Raw genomic sequence first — 15,228 nt, forward strand, 5'->3', positions numbered from 1 at the left:
CACTTCGCTTCCACAGCCGTCCGTGTTTTTCCGCATCGTAGCAGGAATCTGCCCTCCGCTCACAGTGTGTGTGTGTGTGTGTGTGTTGTTGTGTGTTGTGTGTTGTTCGCAGAGGCGGAGAGTGACGGCTCGCCAGACCGGCCCGCTTGGCAGTCACAGGTGTTGACTGTGGGAGGGTGTGTGTGTGTGTGTGTGTGTGTGTGTGTGTGTGTGTGTGTGTGTGTGTGTGTGTGTGTGTGACCACCCACTGATGCATCAACGGGGTTCACTCACCTCATTGGCTGATGACTTAATGAGATAATAACATTTAAATTCATCAGTGTGAAATCTTCTTCACAAACCAGCAAAGAGAGAAAGTTGTTTTTGTTTTTTTATGTATTTTTATGGATTAAAACCATAAAAGAAAACAGTTATTTTAATGGTGTTTTCCTAAAAAGATTCCTTAAATTAATATGAATTAAATGAAAGAATGTTTTCTTAACAAAGTTATTAAAGTTTAAACACAAATAAAAAAACATCAACTTTATCATATCTGAGTTAAAATGTTTAAAGGCTTTAGAAACGCATTTTTATTTATTTATTAATTATTTGTATTATTATCATAAATGTATTTTAATACATTAATAATTATTCATTTATTATATATTTTTTATAATGATTCAATATTATTAATAATAATTAACTTAAAAAAATAAAATTATAATTATAAATGTATTATTTTTTGTATAATTTTTTTTATCTGAACAAGTTTTCTTTTATTTAAATTTCATTTTCATTTAAAAGTTAAACTGTAAAATCATAATTTATGTATAATAACAACAGAAAAAAAGTAATTTCCAGATTTCTTTAACTTGAATAAAATCTCACGTCTAAAGGAGTTAACGTTACCACAGTAACCGTGTCAGTCACCGTGTCAGTCACCGTGTCAGTAACCATGGCGACTGTCTCCAACAGGAAGTGATCCGGAGCCTGGTGAAGAGGTACGTGGCGGCCATGATACGCAGCGCCAAGACGGACGAGGGTCTGACGGAGGAGAACTTTAAGGTGGGGTGGGTTTCTGTAAGGGGGTGAACACATGGTCGTTGCTATGGTAACGTAAATAAAACGTAAACTTCTCTCTCCGTCTCGTCCAGGAGTTGAAGCAGGACATCTCCAGTTTCCGCTACGAGGTCCTGGATCTCCTCGGCAACCGCCGCCCCCCCCGGAGACACTACTCCTCCTCCAGCGAGACGCCGCGAGACGACGGCGGTGGCGGCGGCGGCTCCGAGGACGACAGCGAGTCAGGTGACGGCAGCGGAGGCCAGAGGTCGAAGGGCGTGAGCTTCATGACCCCGCTGGAGGACGAGGCGAGGCCGTCGCCGACGCTCGGCGTGTCGGCGCTGGTGCGCTCCATCTCCGGGATGACCCGGCTGGACGGCGGCGGCGAGGAGGAGGAGGAGGAGGTGGAGGAGGTGGGCGTGGGATGGGGGGAGGAGGAGGAGGAAGACGAGGGGAAACCAAAGAGCAACGGGCTGAAGTCGACCGCCATCCCGCCACCGTCCACCGGCGCCCTCCCGTCCCCCTCCTTCTCCTCCTCCTTCTCCTCCTCGTTCGCCCGCACGAGGAGCCGCCTGCAGCGCCTCTCGTCTCCGGGGGCAACCACGGACTCCTTCAAGCGCCTCTCCTACCTGTTCTCACGCTCCAAGCGCAAAGCCCCGCCCACGCCACTCGCCCCACACGTCCCGCCCTCCTACACCATCTCCGACGGCTTGCTCCGCCCCCTGGGAAGCCACGCCCACTCCGACTTCGGGCTCGGCGGCGACCTGACCAGAAGCGAGACTCGGCTGGACGAGGTGGGCCGCCGCCACGTCGACGTCCACCGGCCCTCGTTCTCGCCGCGGAGGACGAACGGGCGGGACTCGCTGCTGGCGCTGCCCCTCCCCCCGCCGTGCCCCTGCCAATCCCTGCACTGTGCTTCCAACATGTCCGAGTCCAGCTCGCGCCTCCTCCTGGACTCCAGCGAGGACGTTTTCCAGGGGGGAGGGGCGGGCGAGGACGGCGGCGTGGGTGACGGGGGAGGGGGGGGAGGGGGGCTGATGATGATCGGCGGGTGGGTGGGACCCTGCGATGATGTCATCGAGGACAGCTGTGAGGTCATAGAGGACTCTGTGACCACGCAGCTATAGGAGGGAGGGACGAGCCAGAACACACTCAGAAGGCGAGAGAGAGAGAGAGTGAGGGGAATCTGGTCTGGGATTCTGCAGGATGGGATCCAGAATCCTGCCGGGGGATTCAAGAACGGAACAGTTTCGGGTTCTGGAGGACTAAAAAGGGATCCGGCTCATAACAACTAGCTAGAAAGCTAACTAGCTAGACAGCGATGGTTCTACCAAAGTAACCTGCTAGCGAGCTAACTAGCTGGGCTAACTAGCTAGAGAGTGATGGGTCTACCGAAGTAACCTGCTAGCGAGCTAACTAGCTAGTGAGCTAACTAGCTGGGCTAACTAGCTAGAGAGTGATGGGTCTACCGAAGTAACCTGCTAGCGACCTAACTAGCTAGTGAGCTAACTATCTACTACTATGTTCACCGTTTCACCGGATCTCCTTGCCGTCTTTAAGCCCCCTCCCCCCTCGCATGCCGGCAGGATATTTAAAGGGACAGTGCACCTTTTTTCCCTCTTTGCTCTGGGAGATTCAAACACGCATGATTCTGAATCATAACGTAGCCAAAGTGACGTTTTCAGAAGGGAAACGTCGTCCGAAGTTCTTTCTCTTTCTTTCTTCCCTTTAACCCGACCCGCCGCGGAACGACAGCCGAATGGAATGCGTCCCGTCTCCCCGAGCAACGACCTCCTCCCCTTTAACTGTGGATGTAAGCCAATCAGTGGGCTGCTCTCTCTCTCTCTCTCTGCACCAATAAGGGCCAAGGAACTTCATTTTACCCTAATAACACTTACTAGTAGTAATAATAATAATAATAATAATAATAAGAGACTATTTCTAAGACTTCTGTCTGCTTCTATCCGACGTCCCGGCTTCTCGCTCAGCTCTTCCTACGAACTTTAACCCGACGGACGGAAATGTGACGACGGACGACAAGTTTTTTGCCTTTTTACCTGGAAATCTATTTTAAAGGGAAGTTTCACCAGAATTACATGATTTCTTTATTTTGTTTCTCTTTTTGAAGTCGCTCAAGTCGGCATGAGCCGAGGCTTTTTGGATTTTTACTTAATATACAAAGTAGAGGAATTATGCATGTTTGATTAACACACACACACACACACACATCGGCTGGTGTGACGAGCAGCTGAATGTACGAGGTTTTAGTTGGAATATAATCTGATAATTGTAAACTCGTTTTTAAAGCACGATATATACTTTTTAAAGTTTTTAAAGAATATTTAATATCGTAGAAGAAAAGCTACATTATATCTAACTGAGTATTTTGACTGCGATATGATTCACAAATTTAAGGAAATTATCTTTTTTTTAATAATTTTTCTCATTTTCATTGAGAAATTTGTTGTTTATTTAATTTAATTATTATTTATTTATTTTACCAAACAAGGATGTTTTATTTGGTCGCATTTTGACCTTTAACCCAAAACCCAGAACAGGTCGGAGCCACGGAATGAACAAAGTGGGCGGAGCTTAACATGAAGGAGCTCTGCCCCCCCGACATGTTTGAATACAATGCTGATTCTTATCGGATAAATTAAGGTTTTGTGAACAGAAAGTGGAGCACAGTCGGCGTTCTCGTGGTTGCTACGACGACAGCGTCTGTCTTCCTCCTCAGCCCGACAGCAGACACACACACGCACGTACACACACACACACACACACACACACACACACACACATAGACACGTACACACATAGACACGTACACACATAGACACGTACACACACGGAGGCTGCAGATAAAACCGGATAGCAGGATTCTCCTGGTTACCACGGCAACCAGCCTGCATGTCACCACCCCATAATGAGATCCCACGCAGAGCAACGCCGTGCACTGAACCATAGGGGGGGGGGGGGGTTATTATCGATCACACACCTCATCAATCACCACAAGAACGGGGGAGCTGAAATAACATGTTTATTATTGTTGTTGTTGCTCAGAGGGAAGGCTTTTATTTTGAAAAAAAAAGGAAATGAACTCAGGGATGCAGACGGAGGAATATTGATCGAGTAGAAAGACACACACACACACACCATGGGACTTGGAGGGCCACTATCAGACCTCACAGATAATCAATCACTCTGATGGATCAATATCAATAACACCAGCCTGATCTCCCTGTGGGCCTTTTTAGCCTGCTGCAGTGTGTGTGTGTGTGTGTGTGTGTGTGTGTGTGTGTGTGTGTGTGTGTGTGTGTGTGTGTCTGTACGTGTGTGTGTGTGTGTGTGTCTGTATGTGTGTGTGTGTGTGTGTACGTGTGTGTGTGTGTGTACGTGTGTGTGTGTGTGTGTGTGTGTGTGTGTGTGTGTGTGTCTGTACGTGTGTGTGTGTGTGTGTGTCTGTATGTGTGTGTGTGTGTGTGTACGTGTGTGTGTGTGTGTACGTGTGTGTGTGTGTGTGTGTGTGTGTGTGTGTGTGTGTGTGTGTGTCTGTACGTGTGTGTGGTAGAAAGACGAACTATGCAATAGAGAAACAAATTGAGAATCAGTGAAGATCTGTCTTTAAAGGGACGACACACACACACACACACACACACACACACACGTACCGACACACACACACACACGTACCGACACACACACATGTACACACACACATGTACAGACACACACACACACGTACAGACACACACACATGTACACACACACACACACACGTACCGACACACACACACGTACCGACACACACACACACACACACGTACCGACACACACACATGTACACACACACACATGTACAGACACACACACACACACACACACACGTACAGACACACACACATGTACACACACACACACACACACACATGTACAGACACACGTACGTGACATACACAATCAGGCTGTTAGTCCCGCCCCTCCTCCGCTGTGATTGGGTAGCAGCGTTTGTTGCTGAAGGGTTTAGAAGGGTTTGAAGGAGCAGCGCCCCCCGGTGGCGCCGGGCTGTCAGCTGCTCGTCACACGCAGCCACACACACGTAGATGACATCATTCAGGCTCCTCCCACCTTCTCCAGGGTTTCTCAGCTTTAACAACCTGACCTTGTTTCTCTTCATTGATTAATTAATTGATTTATTATTATGATTTGGGCGTTCCTCATGGATGAATGTATGACTGTGTTATTTTTCTAGAAGCGGACGGCTAGCGCACGTTGTTGACTCTTTAATAAAGGCATCCTTAGAAATCCCTGGCTGTGGTTCCTTTATTTCACTTCCTGCTTCCTCACTTCCTGCTTCAGCTTCCTCACTTCCTGTTTCAACTTCCTGCTTCCTCACTTCCTGTTTCCTCACTAGGCGCGTTTGGGATCGCATGCATTTGCGCCGATGCATGCACGAGACTTGAGAGGATCCGCCGGAACTCGTCATAAACACGCCAAGTTCCCACCACGTCAAGTCGGACACAGGTGCACTTCACGGACTTTTTTTATTTTTTTTTTTATTTAAACTTTATTAATAATTGTATACATAACAAAAACTATCGCGCCAGGGGAAACTTCACGGACTTTGCACAAAGAATATGGCCTGCCCAGTGGCGCTGGCTTTCTTCGTCGCTGACGAACTCGAGCCGAGGCATTTGAAGTCCCGTTGTTGACGGAGGCTGAGGAATTTTCTCACGTGGGAAATACCACGTGATAATTCTAACCAACTAGGGCAACGTTGAGGGGAGTGTCTTATGTCCGCACTTATTTGAGACCATCTGCAGAGAAAAGCATGCGGAGGGAGGTACCCTGGAGATACCGCGAGTTTTTAAAGTCATGTGACATGTCGCAAAGGGAAGTTATCACCAGCATTTGTGACGTTTTTTTCCCAGAATGCCTTGTTTTGCGAGGCAAATGCATGCGCATGCTTGATTCCAAACAAGCCTACTTTCTGTTTTCTCACTTCCTGTTTCCTCACTTCCTGTTTCAGAAAGTGACTCAAGCATATTAATTATATATATATTAATAGTAATCCAGTGATGGTCGTCTTTTAAAGCTTGCGTTCTGTTTCGTGTCAGACTGTAAACACATTGAGGTGAATCTGTTTCCTGTTTCGGTCCAAATGTTGCACATTTAAAAAAAAAAACACGTAAATAAAGGTCAGATTCAGCAGATTAAAGCTGCTTTGCGTCACGTTTTAATTCCTCTTTGTCTTCTGTTTGAAAACTAAATAATAAAACAATTTTGCAGATATTTTGGATTAAAGATTTGCACTGGATCTGATCAGAACCTGATTTTATTTAACGTGAATTATGTGACGGAACATGTTGAGGTTTATAAAGAAAACGTGTTTTATGTGAAACACAAAGCGACCAATCAGAGTTCAGGACTCTAAACCGCTAAAAGCTTCGTTTTTACAGCGAACGCACCGCGAGCCTTTCAGCCTCCCGCTACGTGGTCCAACGCTTTATTAATATTATTATATTTTATTTTCAGAGGATCAGCTGAAAGGAGAGAGAGAGAGAGAGAGAGAGGTTTTCTCTTTAAACAAAGCCCTCGGTCGCCCGTTGTGTGGGCAGCTTTCATCTCTCTCTCTCTACATCAACCTCCCCTCCACCAACTCAGTGTCAAGTTCTGCTATGAGACACACAGCGATCTGTGTGTGAGTGTGTGTGTGTGTGAGAGAGAGTGTGTGTGTGTGTGTGTGTGTGTGTGTGTGTGTGTGTGTGTGTGTGTGTGTGTGAGAGAGAGTGTGTGTGTGTGTGTGTATGTGTGTGTGAGAGAGAGTGTGTGTGTGTGTGTGTGTGTGTGTGTGGAAGCTGGCTGTCCTTTTGGCAGTAAACTGAAGCACCTCTCAGAAAAACTGGACTATTATTGAACTACTGAAGAAACACACACTCTCACACACACACACACACACACACACACACACACACCGCTCCATGCAGGTTATTTATCCTGCGTACCTGTAAACAACTACACACTCTTCAGGCTACGTTTCCACGACAACGGGAACGTGTTCCCTGTTGTTCCACTCCGGGCCAGCAGGTGGCGAGGCAGCAGGTCTACACGTATTATAATAATTAACGTATTGGAGACGATGACACAATCACCTCGCTGACGTTTGTTTTAAACACTCTTGTTTTTAAACGATGGAAACATCGTAAACATCGTGAAAATAAAATCAGAACGTTAAAGCTTCTTTTATCGTAAAACACGGGATTCTAAAAACACAAAACTATACGTTTAATATATTCTATATAAAACAAAAATCAAAAACACAGAAAATCACGTGTTTACCCATGCTTTAGTTATCGAGACGACCGAGTTTAGCCCTGGAAGCGTTCGGAGCATTGTTGCCATGGTTACCGGGAGTACAAACTTTAAAAAGAGATCCAACTGTTGACGGTTTCTCATGTCATCTCTGTTCATGTGGGTCTTTCTCATTATTCATTATTAATGAAATTATATTAAATCATTTTTTAACATATAAAACACACACGCACACACACACTCACACACACACACACACACACACACACACACACACACACACACACACACACAGGATTGCATAACCAGCGTTTACTTATTGTGCTTGAAGTGTGCGCGTGGCGCCCTCTCTTGGACGATACTGCAAATTACAGAACAGCCGGTAACAAAAAGCCACAGATGGTCTATGAACCGGAGGTGCTGCTCGGTGGAAAAGGGACAACCGTCATGTTTGCTGCCTCTGAATGAATACTAAGTACTCAAAGAAGAAAGTATCCCTACGAAGGATATTTCCAAGGCTTTTCATTTTTAATAAAAATTAGAATCTATAAAAAGAGCATTAGGAACTAAAGATATTTGTTTTAACATGTCAGGAGGAGTAAATAAAGCGATACATAAATACTTAAGTAGAACAGATACATGAATAGTCTACTGAAGTAGAACTTCTTATTTAACTAATAATTATTTGTATTATTATCGTTATTATTGTCATTTTTATTATTTTTTATTTTATTATTATTAATTAATTTATTATCATTATTGTTATTATTATTGTTGTTATTATTAATATTATTATCATTATTGTTATTATTATTATTGTTATTATTAATATTATTATTATTATAAATGGAGTATTCTTGCTGGTCTGTATCCCAGAACAAACGCGAAGTGACCCCTCTTAATCTAAATCCCCTCTTCGGCCCTCCGCGGCCTCTCATTGGTCCAGCCTGCTGCCACCTCCACCGCTCTGATTGGCCCCCCGCTCCGAGTCGAAAGCGGAAGTGACCGCGTCTTGATTTTTCGCAGTGAAGAAAGGACAGGATGTAGAAAGTCGCAGATTAACGTCGTTTTCGGGCTCTTGGAGACGCACGCGCCGATCTCACCGCGAAGATAAAGCGTTGCACGCGCCAGACGCGATGATTCCAGCCGCGTACGTGTCGTGTTTGTTCGTGATCGCGGCGGCGGGAGCCGCGAAGTCCGGAGGGGACGACGACTGGGTTCACCTGCCGAACAAATGTGAAGGTAGGAATACACAAATACACACATACAAATACAAATGTGTACACATACAAATACAAATATTTTAGATGTGTATGTGTATATATACATTCACACACACACACACACACACACACACACACACACACACACACATATATATATATATATACATATATATTATAAAGTAATTTTAAATAAATACATTTATTACATATATTATACATTTAAAGAAAATATGTATTCTATATATTTATGTATATACATATATCTATATTTATATAAGTGTGTAAGGAAGTATGATATATGATACATATAGACACACATGAAGAAATCCATACCGGTAAAGTAATATATAAATATAAATAAATCCAACAGAGCTACAGTAATAATATTATAAATACTAATATCATTTATATAAATATAATTATGCCAGTAAATAATAACTCTTCCCCTCTCTAGTGTGTAAGTTCGTGAGCATCGAGATGAAGTCGGCGTTCGATGAGACGGGGAAGACCAAGGAGGTCATCGGCAGGAACTACCGCTTCATCGACAGCAAGGGGGCGCCGCCCATCAAATACGTCAAGTCGTAAGTGGCCTGTTGTGTGTCGGGGACAGGAAGTTGGTCGGGTTGACTTCCTGTGGTGGACGAGGAAGCTGCTGTTGGTGTGTGATAAAAGCGCCGTCGTCTTCAAGCCGCAATCGATATAGGATCAGACGACGTGGGCGTGGTTAGTGTTGCAGACTGATGATGATGCGTTTCCTGTCCCATCAGAGACCTGCGCTTCATCGAGGTGGTGGAGAACGTGTGCCAGAGGCTGCTGGGATACAACCTGCACAAGGAGAGGACCGGCAGCAACCGCTTCGCCAAGGTCCGAGCCCTCACCCCTCCCTACATACTCAACCTTCACCCTGTACACTTCCTTTCATGTGCACTTAGTTTAAGTACACATACTTGGTTGGAAGTAAGCAAGTACACACACTTGGTTGGAAGTATGCAGGTGCATATGCTTGGTTAGAAGTAAACAAGTACACATGCTTGGTTGGAAGTAAGCAAGTACATATGCTTGGTTGGAAGTAAGCAAGTACACGTTTGGTTGGAATTAAGCAAGTACACATACTTGGTTGGAAGTAAGCAAATACACGGTTGGAAGTAAGCAAGTACACACACTTGGTTGGAAGTATGCAAGTACATATGCCTGGTTAGAAGTAAACAAGTACACATACTTGGTTGGAAGTATGCAAGAACACGTTTGGTTGGAAGTAAGCAAGTACACATACTTGGTTGGAAGTAAGCAAGTACACATACTTGGTTGGAAGTATGCATACACATACTGTAATTAGGGAAGGACTTTCAGGTACTTAACTTGAATATTTGTTATATTTCCGATCTTGCAGAGTAAACTTTGAGTTTCCTGTTTCGTTTAAAGACATTTTAAATAAATATTTAATCATTTTGCAAAATAATCAGAAATAGCTTCCAGGAGAATGAAGGTGGTGGATGCTTTGGGAACGTTTACCAGCTCTGTGTGTCTGTCTGTCTGTCTGCCTGCCTGTCTGTCTGCAGGGCATGTCGGAGACCTTCTCCACCCTTCACGGTCTGGTGAACAAAGGCGTGAACGTGGTGATGGATATTCCCTTCGAGCTCTGGAACGAGACGTCGGCCGAAGTGGCCGACCTGAAGAAACAGGTGGAAACTCTCAAAATGTTTTTAACGTTTCATTAAATGTTTTGTCCTCGGAAATACTTGATTATGATTTAAAATAGTAATTATTGTGTGTGTGTGTGTGTGTGTGTGTCTCAGTGTGACGTGCTCATAGAGAAGTATGAGGACGTGATTGAGGACTGGTACAAAGGCAGCCAGGAGGAAGACCTCACCACCTTCCTGTGTGAGAAGCACGTCCTCAAAGGACAGGACAAAGGTAGGTCCTCCACTTCCACTGTCTCACTGTCTCCTTCACCACCTCCTTCATGTGTCCTCCTCCTCCTCAGCCTGCCTGGACGAGGAGTGGACGGCGAAGAAGAAGGGCGACCCGGCGGCCGTTGCGGAGGACAAGAAGAGGAAGACGAAGAAGAAGAAGAAGGGAGGGAAGGGGGGAGACGGCGGCTCGGAGGGGGAGAAGACGGCCAAGAAGAAGAAGGAGAAGAAGACGACGAAGAAGAAGAAGAGGAGCAGAGCTCCGGTGGAGACAGGGGGCGGAGCGGCGTCCGGCGAGGACGTCCAGCCTCAGTCGCCTCTGCCCGGGCAGAAGACGGAGCTGTGATGGTCTGGACCCGGATCTGGATCTGGATCTGGATCTCCCGCTTCAAACTAAACGCTTAGAAAAAGCAGCTTCCCGACAAAATGGGATCTTGTACTGTTACGTTTTTAAAGTCCTTTTCCTTTTATGTTCAGTGTGTTTGTGAGAGGAGTCATCAGACGGAGTTATAATCCAGATTGTTAAACAAAAACACCTCTTTTACAAAATACTTGAATTAAAATCAGCCTATTAATCAAATATACAAATACATTTTAAAAACACAACAATTTGGAGATTTATTCCTTTATCTTTTTGAAGATATTATTTAAGGAACGTGAACATCTGTAGTTCTCAGGTTTCTCGGGTTTAAATGAGCAGCCTGAAGACGTCGCCATGACGACCAGAGATATTATATATATATATACATATATACATCAACACTGGAACGAACCTGGATGATCTGCAGGGAAATGTAGTTTTTCTTGGTTTCCGCTCGGTTGAATTGAAGTCTATGTCTCGTCAGAATGTGAATTTGTACGTTTCTTCTTTTTTTAAATACTAATTCCGTCTTTTAGGGACCTTTAGAAATGCTCAGATTGTGTTTCCTGTAAACACATTATTAGATGGAGAATATTTTAATATTCTAATACTTGGAAATGTTTGACGTGAACGTCCCCTTTAATAAGTGAATACAACATGTGAGGTACCGTCTCTTTAAATATCACTGATTTGTGTCTTTTTTTAAATCTTCCATGTATTGATTTGTCTTGGCTTGTGTGTGTGTGTGTGTGCTGCTATTTAAAGTGTGTGTTGTGACTGCCATGAAGATGGAGGTTTGTGTGTGTGTGTGTGTGTGTGTGTGTTTTTACAGATTTTTATTCTGGCTCTGTTGTATTGGAGTTGCTTGAGCGGACACATCAGTGGATCAATAAAAGGTTTTGATCACTCTGGAAGGTTTAAAGTGTCATTTTAAAATGAAGAGTTGAGTATATATATATATATAGTGAGAGAGAGAGAGAGAGAGCAATAAATACGTTTTCAATCTATCTGTAGTGAAGTAACCATTGGGCGTAATGTGCTCTTCTGGCCACTAGATGGAAGCACAGTTCAAGACTTCCTCTGTCCATGCCTCACATTTAACACTTATAGTTCCATTAAAAAGTAGAGGGATATTATTTTTATTTTATGCCTTAAACTAGATGTTTTATTATTCAACCCTTTAAATCACAGTTTCATTGTTTTGTTCATAAAAAAAGTAGGCGTCCCTGCATGAAGGAGTTACAGAATACTAATAATCATTTAAAACTTCCAAGGAGAAGCTTTTATTAATAAAAAAGTTACAAATACATGTAATAACAAGAAAGCAGGGGATGCCCTAGGGGGCGGGGTTTACCTGCTGATTGACAGGCTCCCTCGGACCGGGATTTGAAAACGGAGGTTAAGGGGGCGGGGCTTATCCAGTTACCCGGGAGATGCGCTGACGAGCATGTAGCGCTGAGCTACGAACATCCGCCGCTAGCTCAGGTCAAGCTAACGTTTTTAATTAAGTTATCGCGAAGTATAAGAGTTCAAGTTCTTGCGTTATTCTCAAGGATGTAGCTGCTCCCGCGCTTTGGTTCCGAAGTGAGTTAGGCTAGCTAAAGCGGGCAGGATGTCATGGAGATGATGCTACTTCCGCTAGCTCGGGCTAACTAGCTAACTAGCTAACTAGAAATCTATGGAGGACGGGATTGTTAACGGGATACACGTACTTTTACAGCGCGTCCAAAGGACTGGACGTCTTCCCCAGTGACGTAATGGCTTCCCAGTGAGGTATGGCTTCCCGGTGACGTATGGCTTCCCGGTGACGTATGGCTTCCCGGTGACGTACTGGTTTCCTGGAGGCTCTTCCGGCATCAGGACGTCGGACCAGCAGCTGGGCCGGCTAAGCTAATACGGTAAGTATAAAAACACAGTTGAAAGTACTCTATTACATGTGTAATATCAATAAGTGTTTATTATAAATATTGATATTAAATGTATATATATAATACTAATTAAATATTAAATCTATTATTAGGCTTCAGCCAGTCAAAGTACAGCTTATTGACTCTACCATTACTTTATAAACAGCTGGGCTACTTACTATAACAATATATCCTAATATATATGTTTCCTCAATAAATACATAATTATATTAACCATTTAAACTGCAAACGTCATGTTAATATTCCACTTGAATATATTTTTATATATTTATTTATTTATATCATATATTTAATATTCAATCGTTCTTGGGTTTCATAAAAGGCACTCTATAAATTAAAGTTATTGTTATTATTATTATGTTTATTATTATTATTATATGTATATAAGTTATTTGCCGTTAGTTATATAATCCATTAATTTGACCAGACAATGTATTAAAAGAGCTTAAAAATATATATTTATCTGACAAAATGCTGAACACCTCATTCATTTTTTGTGTGTTAAAAATGATTATTTTTACGTGAAATATCTTTGGTGTTTTGAAAACTTAGTGAGACAGAAACTGTAAATGGGACTTTATGGATTTTATTTACTATGTTCTGAAATTGTATGGAATTTACATTTTTAGTGATCAATGGAATAAATAATAACTGAAAGTGTCTGGTAGACTTGATTGCACCTGTTGGTGCCTCACTCCATGCAGTACCTCAACCAACCAGTAGGTGTCACCGCGTCATCAGACGTCACACCTGGTTTCATTTCACCTTCTACTGAACTGACCAGCAGCCAAATCCACTTAAGATGAGAGACAAATGAAATGGTGTGTGTGTGTGTGTGTGTGTGTGTGTGTGTGTGTGTGTGTGTGTGTGTGTGTGTGTGTGAAGTGAATTCAATCAATCAGCCTTCTTTCAACAAGCAAATCCAAACACTTATATTTTTGTGGGCGCATGTGTGTGTGTCCTGTGGTTGGACTGAGATACCAGTAACAGTTTTGTGTGTGTGTGTGTGTGAGTGTGTGTGTGTGAGTGTGTGTGTGTGTGTGTGTTTTGGTGTTCGATGTGTTTTGTTGTTGTTGAATAATTCACAGCTGGGTGTTTATAGAAGACTCTGTGGCCTCAGAGCTCCAATAACACAGAACAAATATTGTGACACACACTCACACACACATACACTTACACTCACACACACATACACTCACCTCACACACACACACACACACACACACACACACTCTTTATCAGCCATTCCAGGGTTGACCGTTTATTTGGACGCCGTGGAAATTGGATGCAGAGAGACCAAATGTGGACGAGCACAATTACATTTATGTTGTGTCCCTCATGCATGCACACACACACACACACACACACACACACACACACACACACACACACACACACACACACACACACAGTTGTAGATGGAGGTCAGGTGGTGACGGAGCAGAGAGGAACAGTCTCCTCTAATCTGGACGAAAGCGAAACAGACGTTTGAATGGAAATATTGATTCTTCCTCCCGTTTCATTCTTAATCTGGTATTATCTGCTCCACCTGTGTGTGTGTGCGTGTGTGTGTGTGTGTGTGTGTGTCTGTGTCTGTGTGTGTGCGTGTGTGTCTGTGTGTCTGTGTGTCTGTGTCTGTGTGTGTGTGTGTCATGCTTTTCTCTGCCATGACACACGTCTACAATAACTAGTGAATTAGTCTGCAGCTGTTTGAGTTATCTACAATAAAAACTATTGTAGCGGATTCTGCAACTAATTGAATAAAACCATAATCTGTATTCTCCATGCAGCATTAAAATACAGTATTCGAAACAGTTACTTGTCTGCAGTTTTAAATAAAAAAAGGTGTCCAAATTTAGAATAACCCAAAACTTCCTGAAAGCGCCTGTTTCATTCCCAGAACAAGTGCAGGAAGCTATCAGCAGCTTTATTATGAAGATAATAAACAAATAAAATAGTTCCCCTGAAGTTTTATTCAGTTGAAATAAATCACATAAAGAGCAGAGAGTGGTGAATCAGAGCTAAAAGTAACACAAATGAAATTATTTTATTCAAATTTAAAAAATGAACGATAATTATAAAAATGCAGGTAAAAAAGTCTGTGAGACAGATCATAACCAAAATGATGAACTCCTCCGCCGTATCTTTACCGCTTACCGATATTTAGTTGTGATTGGCTGCTGCCTGACTGAAACCTCTGAGAAGTGAAGCCGAAGTTAAAGTGCCTTAAAGCTGTCATTCTCTCTGCTGGCCACCAGGGGGCGACTCCTCTCTGGTTGTATAGAAGTCTATGAGAAAATGGTCCTACTTCTCTCTGCTGGCCACCAGGGGGCGACTCCTCTCTGGTTGTATAGAAGTCTATGAGAAAATGGTCCTACTTCTCTCTGCTGGCCACCAGGGGGCGACTCCTCTCTGGTTGTATAGAAGTCTATGAGAAAATGGTCCTACTTCTC

At 43.5% G+C, this 15,228-nt stretch overlaps 2 protein-coding genes across 2 annotated transcripts in view; both read left to right on the plus strand.

The window, feature by feature from the left end:
- Positions 1 to 2,165, plus strand: part of LOC311008632 (short transient receptor potential channel 5-like) — a gene marked incomplete at its 3' end in the record, with an annotated part of 9,081 nt that extends 6,916 nt beyond the window's left edge. The window contains exons 7-8 of the mRNA XM_084002400.1: positions 955 to 1,044; positions 1,134 to 2,165. Coding sequence (XP_083858526.1) covers positions 955 to 1,044; positions 1,134 to 2,165 — 1,122 coding nt within the window. The remainder of the gene's footprint in view (positions 1 to 954; positions 1,045 to 1,133) is intronic.
- A 6,181-nt stretch (positions 2,166 to 8,346) lies between these two features.
- On the plus strand, positions 8,347 to 11,761 carry cnpy3 (canopy FGF signaling regulator 3). The gene is made up of 6 exons (XM_084002437.1): positions 8,347 to 8,592; positions 9,031 to 9,157; positions 9,344 to 9,440; positions 10,136 to 10,258; positions 10,373 to 10,490; positions 10,561 to 11,761. The coding sequence occupies exons 1-6, from the start codon at positions 8,487 to 8,489 to the stop codon at positions 10,830 to 10,832; spliced, it is 843 nt and encodes a 280-aa protein (XP_083858563.1). The 5' UTR covers positions 8,347 to 8,486; the 3' UTR covers positions 10,833 to 11,761.
- Positions 11,762 to 15,228: the final 3,467 nt, after the last annotated feature.

This window comes from Eutrigla gurnardus, assembly GCF_963514095.1.
Source record: "Eutrigla gurnardus genome assembly, chromosome: 23".
Lineage (NCBI taxonomy): Eukaryota > Metazoa > Chordata > Actinopteri > Perciformes > Triglidae > Eutrigla > Eutrigla gurnardus.